The 14438-nt window shown below is 39.1% G+C and overlaps 1 protein-coding gene across 10 annotated transcripts in view; it reads left to right on the top strand.

Annotated features, from left to right (window-relative positions):
- Positions 1-14438, top strand: part of LOC134211339 (CTD nuclear envelope phosphatase 1 homolog) — a 52223-nt gene that overhangs the window by 34338 nt on the left and 3447 nt on the right. For all 10 annotated transcript variants that reach the window (XM_062688118.1, XM_062688116.1, XM_062688112.1 and 7 more), the window contains exons 4-5: positions 1833-2015; positions 2084-2278. In XM_062688118.1, the coding sequence (XP_062544102.1) occupies positions 1833-2015; positions 2084-2275 (375 nt within the window). In that variant the 3' untranslated portion in view covers positions 2276-2278. The remainder of the gene's footprint in view (positions 1-1832; positions 2016-2083; positions 2279-14438) is intronic.

Genomic DNA, 14438 nt, shown 5'->3' with positions numbered 1-14438 from the left:
GCATGAACTCGTGGCAAGTGCAGAGGTATATTCGGCTTGCAGTGGGCGAGTGATTGCATCATCATTTCCTCCCCCTTCCCTACATTGACCTGCATTCTGACGTGGCAGGCGCCAGTATGACCTAACAAATGAGATCACCAGTACTTGTACATTGAAGATGTGTGCTAGTCCCAAGCAAACATCTGTTGGTTCCCTGTGCAAGAACAGCTGATCTGGTCATAATGGAGTAGCAACTACGAGCAGTCAATCAAGCTCAAGCTCACAAAGTTCTGTTTCACAAACCATACATTAATTGGTCTTCTCCATTAGTCTTGCGAGCAGAGGCGTAGGATTGTCAAATCGGGAACACACTTAGAATATTTTACAATGTACGGTAATTTTTTACCGAACTTTCAACAGCTGAACGTTCGGTAATCAGTTCGGTAAATGATAGGATTTACAGTTCGTTCGGTAGTTTTATTTTGTGATGATAAGTCCAAAAGTACCGTAGAGTTCGGTAATTCGAAAAGCAAATTTACCGAACGTTTCGTTACTATTTTTCTTTTTTGAACGAAAAAATGTTATTGCTTGATATTTTCAGTATTTATAAAATAAAATACACACTAGTTTCAAAACATGACTGCTCTTTATTTATTTTTACAATTGAAATCAGGTGAAAAAAAACGTCATAAAAATCAGGAACAGATGTCGTATATGGAACAATTGGGCACAAGAATCGCTAACCAAGTCATGTTTCACATCATTGACATTCAGATCTACATTTTGACCAACATAGAACTAGGTACCGCTTTGAAGAAATGTAGAAGACGCATAACGTTCCCGATAAAACGCTTTACCAAAGGAAGAATCTGAAAAAAATATCAAGTGATGGGAATAAATGGGATAGTAGGAATAACTCGTCTTATGACAAGCAATTTTTGCGTTGACAAACAAATAAATTGAGCTAGAATGATACATACCTGTTTTTCTTGCTCCTTTCAATATATTAACATGTTTTATAGAGAAAAAGATGTAAACTGCTTCAACTTTTCTAAAAGTATTGAAGTAATCGCTAGATGCACACAATTTCTGATGAAACAGAAATGGCTCTGACAATTACTATAGTATAAAGCTTTACCGTAGTTCTGTAACATAGAAGTTGTTTTGCAGTTTGTTCGGTATTTATTTTACCGTTTCTTCGATTTTGCAGAACGTACTGTAAGTTTAATTACCGAACTCTGTCAAATAATTTTGAAATTACAATTTGTTCGGTAAAATGTTACCAATATCCGGTAAAATTATTCTTGTTTGCCGAATTTACTGTAATTTTTTATATTTACCGAAGTTTTTCGTCAAAAAACTTACCGAACAGCGAAATCTATTTTAAGTGTGTAGGCATGAGTACGTTAGGCATAAAGGTTGTTTAGCATAAAATGCCCCAAAAACAGCCCATGACATAAAGAAGGTATTATGCCTTACGTCATGGACCCAGCAATTTCATATTTTTGCATCAACACATTACCTGAAGAGAAAAAGCTTTCTTAAGTTTCTTTAAAAAAAAAACAGCAGAAATAAAATTCAAAGAGATTTCCGATAGAATTCTTAATCAAGTTTCCAAAGATATTCTTTAAAAAAATCAGAAGAATATCTGAAGAAATCTGCAAAGGGAAACCTGAAAAAATCAGGGAATTTTGTTTTTACAGATGAGTAGACACCGTGACTAAGTTGAAAAGCAGGCCAAGTTCTAGTTGGAATGTAGCTTTTAAGAAGAAGAAGACATTTAGTGTAAAAATGATCATGTTTTTGAAAGTTACAAACATAATCTGTACTATCACATCATCTCTACTCTGCAGGTATCACAATGGTACGATCTTGTCGTATTTACCGCCAGTATGGAAATCTACGGCGCTGCTGTCGCCGACAAACTGGACAACGGACGTAACATCCTGAAACGCCGCTACTACCGGCAGCACTGTACGCCGGATTTTGGCTCGTACACAAAAGACCTGTCGGCAATATGTGGCGATCTGAATAGAGTAAGTTTGGCTTGGCACAAGCAAGAGTTCTATCAGCACAGTTAGAATAATGTTCGTTTTTCTTGTAGATATTCATCATAGACAACTCACCCGGAGCGTATCGATGTTTCCCAAACAATGCAATACCAATCAAGTCCTGGTTCTCGGACCCGATGGACATATGCCTGCTGTCGCTGTTACCTCTATTAGATGCACTTAGGTTTACCAACGATGTGCGATCGGTGCTCTCGCGGAATCTACACCTCCATCGTTTGTGGTAGCAGGTAAGTGCTCATGTTGACGAAGTTCGATCAAACGTAGCAGTAGATATGGAACAAAATCTGCCGAGGTTTTCCTTTCCTTATAGAAATCTCTTTAATTTTTTTTTTCATTTAAATATTTATTTATCGTTCTAATTACCGAAAAAAATCGTTTGTTCTCGAAATCTGTTTGTTCCCGATGTTACAGAGGGTATCATTCCTAAATTGCTTTAATGTTTCTGAAATTAGAAGGATTTGAGGAAAAAACCTCGCTTAGGCTTAGAACTATGGCGAAGTGGAATTCACTGGAAACGTTATTTTTTGGGGGTTACAAAAATTATTTTGCAAAAATAGGCTGTGGTGATCGCAGTATGGCGAAAGACATCTAAGGCTCGATTTCTCAAAATTAAGAACCTCAATCGAAAAAATATTTGGTAGGCATAGTAGCGGACACCATCTCCCATAGCCGGTACCAAATAGTTTTTCATGAAAAGTTCATAATTTTGAGAAACCCCGCTTTTAGATGTCTTTTGCCATGCAAATTTCTGGTGGTCATGCTGGCTATTTTGCGCATATACTATACTTTCGTGAATCGCATATTTGTCCCATATGAATGGGAAAGCCAGCAAAGATGGGACAGATATGCGATTCACGACAGTATAGCGCCTGGATGTGACACAGGGGCGGGTAGATTTTTAAGGGGAGTTTTTATTAAAAAATAATTTTTAAGGGGAGTAATTTTTAAGGGGAGTTTTTATTTTAGTTTGTACGCCATAGCTTACTGACCTTTACAACTGCATTCTTCTCCGAGAAATTATGCAAAATCAAAGTGTACCCCTAATCTTGCTAAGCAGCTTGCCAAATTCTGCGAACATCAAGTTTATTTTTCCAGGTCGGAACTTATTGCACGTAAGAGTTTTATATCTGCCAAGAATATGAAGAAACGAAGGAGTACGACCTAAAATAAGAAGTTTAACATTCTGGGTTCGGATGTTAAGGTGGTTAAGTTGCAAACCCAAATACAAAATAATATTTAAAAAAATGCGACCGATTGTGAACCATAGTGGTGTTCATGTTATGGCATAAAGTGCTTTTCGTGCAAATGGCACCAAAAACCTGATGTTTATAGAAACTAATTTGTATCGTTTATTTAGTAATTTCATGGAATAACTTTTAGGCCAGCACCGTAAAATTGAGTCATGGATCTAATTTTCAATTTATCCAAGACAACGATTAAAAAACTCGTCAACGAGGGGCTTGTGTACATTGTCAACTTAACGCTCCAGTTTCATTCCCATTTTCATGCTTTGAAAATCTGTTTGGTCCCCGTGAACGGAATGTTCAAGAAGACACCATGATCATTAGCCATTTGTAGTTGATTGACTAGACTAGAAAAAATGCACAAGGTACCAATTGAATGCAGCTAGGGTTTTAGCTATCATTCTAAATGTGCCAGTTTCGGAAATTCATTGCATTTTACTAAGTCAACTGCAGCACCGATCATATCTTTTAACTTTTTGTATTTTTAAGAGTTTGCCAATCTTTTCTACCAACTATTAATTTCCTCTTCTTTATATGACCGATTCTTTCATTGCGTTTCCCTTTAAAATATTTTCCTCTTTTCTTTTAAGCATTATTTTATGTTATCTCCAAAAGACATATACATTATTGTCAATATTAGATGTGTGAACTTTGTCATCAAGATACACTATATCATATGGTAAAGGTCGCTGTCTTAATACCTTAAAAGGCTATGGTATTCTGGTAGAACTCAGAAGATGGAATGACTGAAAATTATGCATAAGGCAAAATGTATCTTCCTTAAATGTTAGCCGGTATTAGGCTAAATATCATGTTCTGTCTTCTTCAAATGTTCGCATTTGCCCGGTATAAAACAATATGTGTTGTTTCGTCTTCTTTAAATGTTCGCATTTGCCCGGTATAAGGCAAATTGTGATGTTTTGCCTTCTTTGCATACCGTCATCGGGGGTGACAATGGGTCAAAGGGGGTGAGAATGGGTCACTGTTTCAACCTCTTAGAATGCCTGTAGATTGGATTGAATGCTGGATGGATTTTGCTCTTCGACCTCCTGACTGCCGGTGAAAGCGATGACCCATTCTCACCCCCAGACCCATTGTCACCCCCGGTGCGGTGGCGGTAGTCGTATTTGCAAATATGTTTTGCTTAAAACATTTTTTTGTTGGGATTTGAATTTATATGAGTCTGGTGTAAACTCAATGATTATTCGCTATACATAATAATTAGGTGAATTTCAAGGCTTTACAAAGCTAAAGAACACATTATTGAACTACTTGTAACATTAGTAAAATTAAACCTGCAAATTGGTATTGACCGCGAAAAGTTTCACCGCGGAATTGTACTAACCGCGGAATGGTATACCGCCAAATAATATAAACCGCGAAATGTTATACCGCGAACTGGTACACCGCGAAATGGTTAACCGCGGAATGTTTTACCGCGAAGTGTCGTACAATCGTCCATATCTCATTTAGCCATCTTATCAATATTTGATATTATTGAGCTATTTTCTTCTACTCGGGTATCGTTGTTACTAGAGACCGAGTGTACCTCTGCTTCTCCACGATCGCCTTAGTATTGGATATTATATCACAGTGGCGTCGCGTAACCTCACTTTTTACCTGTGCACTGACCCAAAAAGTGAAAATTTTGATATTTTGATAGCCCAAATGGGAAAGAAAATTATCAGAGTGGTTTATACTAATCAAAATCTAGTTATTCTAGGCATTTGCACCCACCAATTTATTAAATTTAAACTCAGTGCACAGGTAGATTGAGGTTAGGGAAACGCCACTGTTATATCATACTCAGGATATATTAACTGGATTCACTTTGATAAGTGATGCGATCTATGGGACGGGAATTAGAAGTATTAGAGCAATGAGAAAGCATTAAAGTGAATTCTAATGCGATGAAACTTTTACAATTAGAATTTGGATGCTATTGGATTCTAATATTACGCACATGTCTACCACACCATCGCTACCCGGACAACAACCTTCACACAAATCAGCCACTGCCAATAATGCATTGTGAAGCAAAACTGTTATTTTTAAAAACATGCTCTGCGTTATATACTGTGTCCAATTAGGAAACGAAGAATCTCTGATATTCCTTTAGGTTTGTTTACATTTTTTGGCAAGTTGTTTTATGAAATTTAAACAATTTGGTAGATATTTTCCATGAATAAATAGTGGGATAAGTGTTTATCCTAGTGTTCAGTGCTTATTAGCGATGGTAATTCATATTAAACACAAAAAAAAAACCAGAGGCGATGGTGATCCATATCTATATACATAAAAATGAATTTCTGTCTGTCTGAACCTTATAGACTCGGAAACTACTGAATCGATCGGCGTGAAAATTTGTATGCAGAGGTTTTTTTTTGGGCCGGGAAAGGTTCTTAAAATGGTTCGAGACCTCTCCCCGCTTTGGAAAGGGGGGCTCCCATACAAATTAAACACCAATTTCTGCATAACTTGAGAATTAATCAAGCATATGGAACCAAATCTTGCAGGTGGAGGTCTTGGAAGGGAATATTTCTAGGAACTTTTTTTAAATGGGCCTAATTGATTCTGACCTTGATTTTTGGAAAGTGTGATAATTACTCTCATATACCTAATTTCGTGCACAAAGCAAAAGTCTAAATAAACACAAAATACATTGAATTTCACACTTTTCAATAGTAATGACCAATAAACATATCCAACAGAGAATTTTTTTTTCCAATTTCGTTTATTTGGTAGGCTCAGGCGTGTATAATACTTTACGGAGCCACGTTTCTTTGAGATATGTACAATCGACATAATCTTATTATTAAATTAGTAAGAGAGGGAAATAAGCCAACGTACTCGTGGTGACTCGAGGTTAGGTTTACAATGTTTAAGGATGGACGGGGATTAGGATTCGGGAATCAGGGAATCATCATAATCAAGGAATTTCAGCAGCTCATCCGGTTATTTGGCGTCGGGGACGATGTGGTGTGTCTTCGTGCTCAAAGAATGGTTCGAATGAGAGCATCTTCCGGACGGCCAGAGCTATGGCGCTCTACGGGACAGACAGACAGAGACAAAACAAAAAAAAAAACTTTGAAGAAAAGAAAAAACAAAAGTATTAGACTTTTATGTCAGAGGAACAAAGAAAACTATAAATGGCTTGCATATAGACCACATCACGATCCCCCAAAACACCTCTTATCTCCTGGAAGGGTTGTTTACCTCGGGCCACAAGGGTATCCAATAATTGCTCTCTGGAGACGTCGTTTTCCGAGCAGAACCAAACTACGTGATCGATGTCATCATAACCGGCTCCGCACCTACATAAGTTGCTATCGACAAGGTTTATTCTGTACAGATGTGCGTTTAGTGAATAGTGATTGGACATAAGTCTCGACATCACGCGAATGAAGCCTCGACTTAAGTCCTCACCTCTGAACCACGCTCGCCCAGAAACTTTTGGAACTATAGAAAATAGCCACCGTCCAAGTTCGTTGTGTGTCCAATTTCTTTGCCAACTTTGAAGAGTACTCTGACGGACTAATGGGAAAAACTCGTTGCTCGAGAATTGTCTATCATAAACCTCACCTTCTCGTGCATCCCCCTTTGCCATTGAACCCACCTTCTCATTGCCGTAATTTGATCAGTGATAAGTGAAACAAACAAAGGTAATCTTAAATGATCTTTCGATCAAAACACGCATCTGCTCTCTTATGTTTGTAAGAAAGTAAGATGCGTGCTTAACAGGTTTCATCGACCGGAGTGCCTCGATAGAACTAAGACTATCCGAGAAGATGAAATAATGGTCTACGGGCTGATTGGAAATTATCCCCAAAGCGAAGTTAATTGCTGCCAGCTCAGCAACATAAACCGAACACGGTTCCTGAAGTTTTCGGAAGGTGGTTGAAGTTACATTGAAAACACCGAAGCCAGTGGATCCGTTAATGCGAGAACCATCAGTGAAATATCTGTTGTTGCAATTGACATGTTCATATTTTTCAGAAAAAATGGAGGGAATAGAAAGATTTCGAAGGTGATCTGGTATTCCTTGAATAGCATGTTTCATGGACAGATCGTATTCAATTGAGAAACTGTCATTGGTGAAGTCAACTCGAGGGGGAGTATAACATGGAAGACAAAGATCTGACGATATGTAGTTGAGATAAACTCTTAAGAATCTTGACCGATGAACCAGTTCAAGCATATTATCGAAGTTGTGTAAGACAAGTGTGTTACTTGTTCCACATTTGATTAGTATTCTTAATGAGAGCTCCCAGTAACGGTGCTTTAAAGGAGTGACTCCAGCAAGCACCTCCAGGCTCATGTTATGCGTTGAATGCATACAGCCAAGGGCAATACGCAAACAACGATATTGAATTCGTTCCAATTTGATAAGGTGGCAATCAGCTGCTGAGAGGAAGCAGAAGGAGCCGTACTCTAAAACAGAGAGAATAGTCGTTCTATAGAGTTTGATGAGGTCTTCCGGGTGAGCACCCACCATGTTCCGGAGATAGAACGTAGAAAATGGATCCTTTTCCGGCATTTTGTATCAAATACTCAATGTGGAGTTTCCAGGTACATTTGGAATCAAACACGACCCCAAGGTATTTAGAAGATAAAGATTGGTTGATGTCATCATTCAACAGCTTGAGTTTCAGTTGAGCAGGATACCGCTTCTTAGTAAACACAACCAACTGAGTTTTTGCGGTGAAAACTCGATCCCTAAATGTCTGGCCCAAACAGTCAGATTATCCAGGGTACTTTGTAATGGTCCTTGCAAGACAGCTGCACTTGGACCTCTTAGAGAGACCACGGCATCATCTGCAAGTTGTCTGAGCGTGCATTGTCCTTCCAAACAATTGTCAATATCTTTAACATAGAAATTATACAACAAGGGATTTAAACATGAACATTGGGGAAGGCCCATGTAGCTAGTTCTGGAAGTTGTCAGAGTGCCGAGTGTGAAGTTCATTTGTTTTTCCGACAACAAATTGTACAAGAAATTATTCAAAATAACGGGTAATCCACTACTGTGCAGATTGTCTGACAGTACTTCTATGGAAACTGAATCAAAAGCGCCCTTAATATCCAAGAATACTGAAGCCAATTGCTCCTTGTGCGCAAAGGCCAGCTGAATATCTGAAGAGAGCAACGCTAGATAATCGTTTGTTCCTTTACCTTTTCGAAATCCAAACTGAGTATTTGAGAGTAATGCATTTTGTTCAACCCAATGGTCGATTCTTGAAAGGATCATTTTTTCCAATAATTTTCTCATGCATGAAAGCATGGCAATCGGTCGGTAGGAATTGTAATCAGACGCTGGTTTCCCAGGCTTTTGAATAGCTATTACTTTGACCTGTCGCCATTCTGGTGGTACGATGTTGTACTCCATGAAACAGTTGTACAGGTCAAGTAACCGTCTTTTTGCGATATCTGGGAGATTTTTAAGAAGATTGAATTTGATGTTATCGCATCCCGGAGCAGAGTTATTCGATGACAGAAGAGACATAGAAAGTTCCAGCATTGAGAATGGCCCATCCAAAGAACCGGGATCAGTGACTGATTCTCGAAATAGCGGTTCTACTGGTACGGAATCTGGACAGACCTTTTTTGCGAAATTGAATATCCATCGGTTGGAGTATTCTTCACTCTCGTTGGTGGAAATGCGGTTCCGCATGTTGCGGGCCGTTTTCCAAAGTGTTGTCATTGAGGTTTCTCGCGATAGTCCCTCGACAAAACGTCGCCAGTAGCTACGTTTTTTTGCCTTGAGAAGATTTTTGAGCTTTCTTTCAAGCCTCAAATACTCTTCAAAAAGCTCGGACCTTCCGTGTTTACGAAAGGCCTTGAAGGCATCAGATTTCTCAGAATACAACTTAGTACATTCATCATCCCATCCAGGAGTGGCTGGTCTTCTTATGACAGATGTACTTGGAACGCGTCGTTTCTGAGCTTCTAGTGCGCTTTTATGAATCAATTCGGTAAGGAATCGATACTCATCCAGTGGAGGAAGAATATCAGTTGATTCAATACCAATTTTTACCGCCGATGCAAATTTTTGCCAGTCAATGTTCTTCGTGAGATCGAAAGGAACATTAACTGGCTCAGATTCTTGATAGCCACTTTTAATGGTGGTGGCTATCGGCATATGGTCACTACCGTGGGGATCTTGGATAACCTTCCACGTGCAATCTAACGATAGTGAATTAGAACATAAAGACAGATCAATACGGCTTTGTTGACCATTTGGTCCTATTCGAGTTACTTCACCAGTGTTCAAAATATTCAAATTGAAATCGTCACACAAATCATAGAAAATAGGCGCTCTATAATCGTCATACGTTTCGCCCCATCCAATACCATGTGCGTTCATATCACCCAATATCAATACTGGAGATGATAGGAGGGATACTGCGCTCCAAAAATGTCGACGATTAATAGAGGCATTTGGAGGAATGTACACTGAAGCTATGCAAAGATCTTTATTCTTCACATTTACTTGGCATGCGACGATTTCTAAGCCGGGAACAGTCGGAATGGGAATTCTGTAGAAGGAGTAGCATTTTTTGATCCCCAAAAGAACGCCACCATAATGATCATCCCGATCTTGGCGAATAATGTTAAAATCGTGGAAGTTGATTTCATCTTCAGAAGAAAGCCATGTTTCACAGAGAGCAAATACATCACAATCGGAATTGCGAATCAAAAACTTGAACACGTCCAATTTATTTTTAAGACTATGACAGTTCCACTGCAGCACAGTGATTGTATCTTGTATGGCCGTATTATCCATCGAAAGATACAATTTCTGCAAGAAGGGGCCATGAAACAGTCAATTGCTTCAGATAACTTTCTACTGTTGGAATAAAGAGGTCAATGATTGGCCTCAATGAATCCGGAATATTGAAAAGATTCAAAAAGCGGTCCACGAGGTCCTTAAAGGATATCAATCCTCGCTTGGACGAGATTCTCTTTTCGGAAGTGCGAGTAGCATTTTCCTTTTCATTGATAATCCTAGCCGGATGTTTCTTAGGAACATCGGTTTTAGGCAATGGCGGAATGTCTTAGAGCAGCAGGGATCTGCAGTGAAGACTGGTTGCTTCGGGATTTTAAATAATCCCCCATTTCCTTCAGATTTTGCCAAGCCTTTATGGATGACTTTTGTTTTCTTTCGGCGCGATCCCGGGGAAGACGGTTGCTTCCTCTTTCGGGCGCGTGTACCTCCGAAGAATCATCCATGTCGGCTGCGTCAGAGTCCGATTCATCAATGGAGATGGAATCATAATAGTCACTTACTTGAACGGCAGCTGAAAAAGCAGTCTTTGCGGTGGCAGTGGCGGATGTGTCTTGCGCTTTAACCATTTCCGCATAAGACTGCTTGGAGCGCTGTACCAACGAGCGCTTCACTTTTTGGGTGCGTCTTTTGTACACCGGGCAATCTTGCAAACCATGGGCAGGATCCAAACAACAATAAGCACATTTTGTGGCTTGTTGCTGGCAGGTATCCTCCGATGTCTTTGGAAACATTTACCACAAAGTGGTTTGTTGTCACAAAACTCGGCAGTGTGACCTAATTGTTTGCAGTTGGTACAATTAAATACCCTTGTTACAAACAAACGCACCGGAAACAACATATTCTCGATATCTACATATTTTGGGAGCATCGAACCGGCGAACGTCACCCGAAGCGAGCCTGACTTAGCATATACCTTTTACAATCTACTGTGGTTGCTGAATGCAATTCCTTGCAGTCCAGGATATCCACGGTAGATTGCAGGGCATTCTTTAAGCGACCTTTCCCTGCAAGCACATCCTTGCAAGTTAAGCTCGCTGCGTTGATCACACCTTCTATTTCGACCTCCCGCGAGGGACATAAACTAAATATTCAACGTTGTACGCCCTGTCGCCAGCAATTTCATTCGCCACCTGGTATGTAGGTGCGGTGATGCGTAGCTTGTTTCTGTTGATTTGATTGAATTCAAGCTTCGTAAAACGACGCGTCAAGTCTCGTTTGATGCCGAGAAAATCTAGGCTTTTCGCTTTCTGCCGAAAGTAAACAACCCAAGGGCCAGGCGAAGATGCCTGGTAAAATCGTGTGCGAACCTCTTTTGGTGGCTCACCACCTCCCATAGTCTCTGCTTCCATTCTCACCCCGAGAGGTGGAAGGACAATTCTGTCTTATACTAACTTAAAACTATTAGCAAATCAGAAAAAAATAATAAGAAAAAAAAAACTAATTCAATTGATTTCAATCAGTCCCGCTCCAAAAGGGAGAACAATAAAACAAAATCTGCCACTTATCTGTGCTGCTGCTGTAGGTAGCAGCAGAAACAATAGCCTGCTTTACTGGCGTCGCCAGAAGCAGCTACTTCGCTCGCCGACAGTGATCGCCTTGGATCCGTAGGTAGGCACCACACAATAGACTCGCACTACCGAACAACACCCGCGATGAGACACAGCACACACGTCTGGCTCGTTCGAACTATCGGCACGGAATGATGACCAATAGAGAATAATGGATACAAATATTTCCAGAAAGTAGCCAGTTTTGTACAGTAAAATCATTTGTTTACTTGGGTAATGTTCTTCGTCGCTGTGCTAAGCACAAACAAATATGGGTCTGTTCAAATATTACGTAACGCAATAGGGGGTGGGGGGTTGTTTGATTTTTGTTACGATTTGTTACACAAAATATGGAGGGTGGGTGTCCTTCGAAATATTGTTACGTGTAAAAAATTAATTACATACCTAGATAAAAAATAATAAAAATGTTAAAAAATGTATATTTTCTTCAAAGTAGAATAAAATATACAATGCATATAATAATTTATTGTAACGTGTTTTAAATCCTACCAAATTTTTTTTTTTCAAAATCTATTTGTTACGCGTTACGCATAGGGGTGGGGGTAGTTCGGAAAATTATTACAGATTGTTACGAGGGGGTGGGGGGTTCTCCAAAAACAACGTTTTTCGCGTTATGTAATATTTGAACAGACCCTATGGCGGTCGATGGGAGGACCAAATTGAAATAATTTTATTTGGTGTACTAAACCAAGTTTGTTTTTCAATTTTTTTTCGTGAAAAACATTCAACAACAATGATATTTTGTAATCCTCCAGATTTTTCAATTTTGACTGGTACCTAAAAATTGAAAAAAATAAATGATTTTATAATGCGCAAAGTTAGGGCGCGCGCGAAATTAGGGCACATCACGGTAATACTGAAAAAAGCTACATACCTAATGGAATAAAAGGATTGACAGAGAATGTATCTCTACCTAATATTTAAAACTCAATTGCCATAGACAAGGTGTTATAATTCTAAGCGTATCATTAGGGTCTAAATACATCATTACCGACGTGATCGATATGCCTGTAACATATATTAAATTTCTTCCTTTTGTAAATTATACGCCTCAACTTGGCATGAGTGTGTTTGAAATTATTATAGCAGCATGGAATCATAAACATGCCCCGTGAAGCTGGTAGAACACTTTTTCGTAGTGTTTTACGGTGTAAGATCTACCAAACCGAGCACTAGCATAATTTATTTTTCGAGCTAGGGCAATAAGTTGTAGTAATTCAAGCATTCATCATATTAAGTCCTCTATACCAATAGCAGTTTTTGAAGTATAACAAATATAATTTTATCCTGCAGATGGTTGAAAGACTCAATTTCCTCTTGTATGTGGCTAAACTGTATGCATCGGTAACAACTTTTCTAGCAATTAGTTCAAAAACCTAGTAATAAGCATTGTCCAAGGCTGGACTGATTGCTGGAAAAAATCTAGGTAGGGGTTTAAATACGTACTAACTTTTCATGAACTAGTAAGCATTGGTAGTTCGAGGGGCACACGTTAATCCTTTTACTCAACAAATTCTCTAGATTAAAATGATTTTGTAGATAGAGCTAAATCCCGGATTTGGTGATTTACTAGTGATATTCTGGAAGCAAGAGAAGGATATGGTTAGGGCTTTGATGACAAAATAACAGGGTACGGTTGCAGCCGATTGCTACTACCATAACAGAAATAGATTAATAAATACATCTTAGTGATTTTTCGACGACATTTCAATGGTTTTGGTTGTTATTCAAGACTTAATAACCATTGATTCATAGCTGGTTCACATTTATGGCCAACTGAGGAACGTTAACGTTAAAACAATAGGACTGGTTTTGGAATCTTTAAACTACTACTATCTAACGTGTAGACATCATCCGTTTCGATTCAAGTTTATTGCCTATATTCCGGGGATTAAACCACCCGACTCTCAACAAATGGATGATTTACAATGTTCTGTAAACTCATATGTGAATATGTACATTATGTGGAAGACAACCACCGTCAATACAGGAAGTCTGTGTTCACAACGAGATTACTTCAAGGACAATCCCAACATCCTCTGTGAATTGCAGATAAGTATTGCGTTTATATTTTAATTGCACTGAGCTCGTTCTAATCTGATCGGTCCGGTTGCATCTAAGGAGATCTTAGTGCAGTGCACACCGGACGTGTTGCCCGGTAGACGTATCGCTCAGCGCTATTTAAATACAATGCAGATAGGCTATGGTCAGAGGGTGCGTTGATATTACCAGATGTACATTATGTGGAAGATATTGATTTGAAAAATGTATTGGAGGTAACCACTTTCCCTTCGATGGGACTCGAACCCACGACCCGTACGTACGTAGCGGAGTTCTCTTCAACTAAATAAAAAAATATTTTTATAGTTTGGGATGCATTTCTTGGATGACATTTTTTTTGCACAAAACAACTTGATATGGTACCGTTTTGACTCAAATTCCAAACATGGCTCATATTCCGAACACTCGCTTTTAAATGCCCAATTTAACTTTATTTTTTCCATAGGAATTCGTTTGTAATCTCGATCCACCGTACCGTACCTAAAACCAATGGAAAATTTTGTTCTAGGGCGCTTTAACGCCAATGTTCGGAATATCGGCTATGTTCAGGTTTTGAGTCAAAACCAGGGTTCGTAATGCTCACTCAATCTCAGGAGCACAGGATGCTCCCTCACCAAAATTATCGGGGAGAAATCGCTTTTCGGGAAAGAAAAACAGCCTGGAGAGTGATAACATTTTTTCGCTCACTTCGATTGCTCTTTTTCTTTCATATTCGAGACTTTTCATG

The sequence above is a fragment of the Armigeres subalbatus genome, chromosome 2 (assembly GCF_024139115.2).
Source record: "Armigeres subalbatus isolate Guangzhou_Male chromosome 2, GZ_Asu_2, whole genome shotgun sequence".
NCBI lineage: Eukaryota > Metazoa > Arthropoda > Insecta > Diptera > Culicidae > Armigeres > Armigeres subalbatus.
This window is presented reverse-complemented; position numbering and strand designations above follow the sequence as displayed.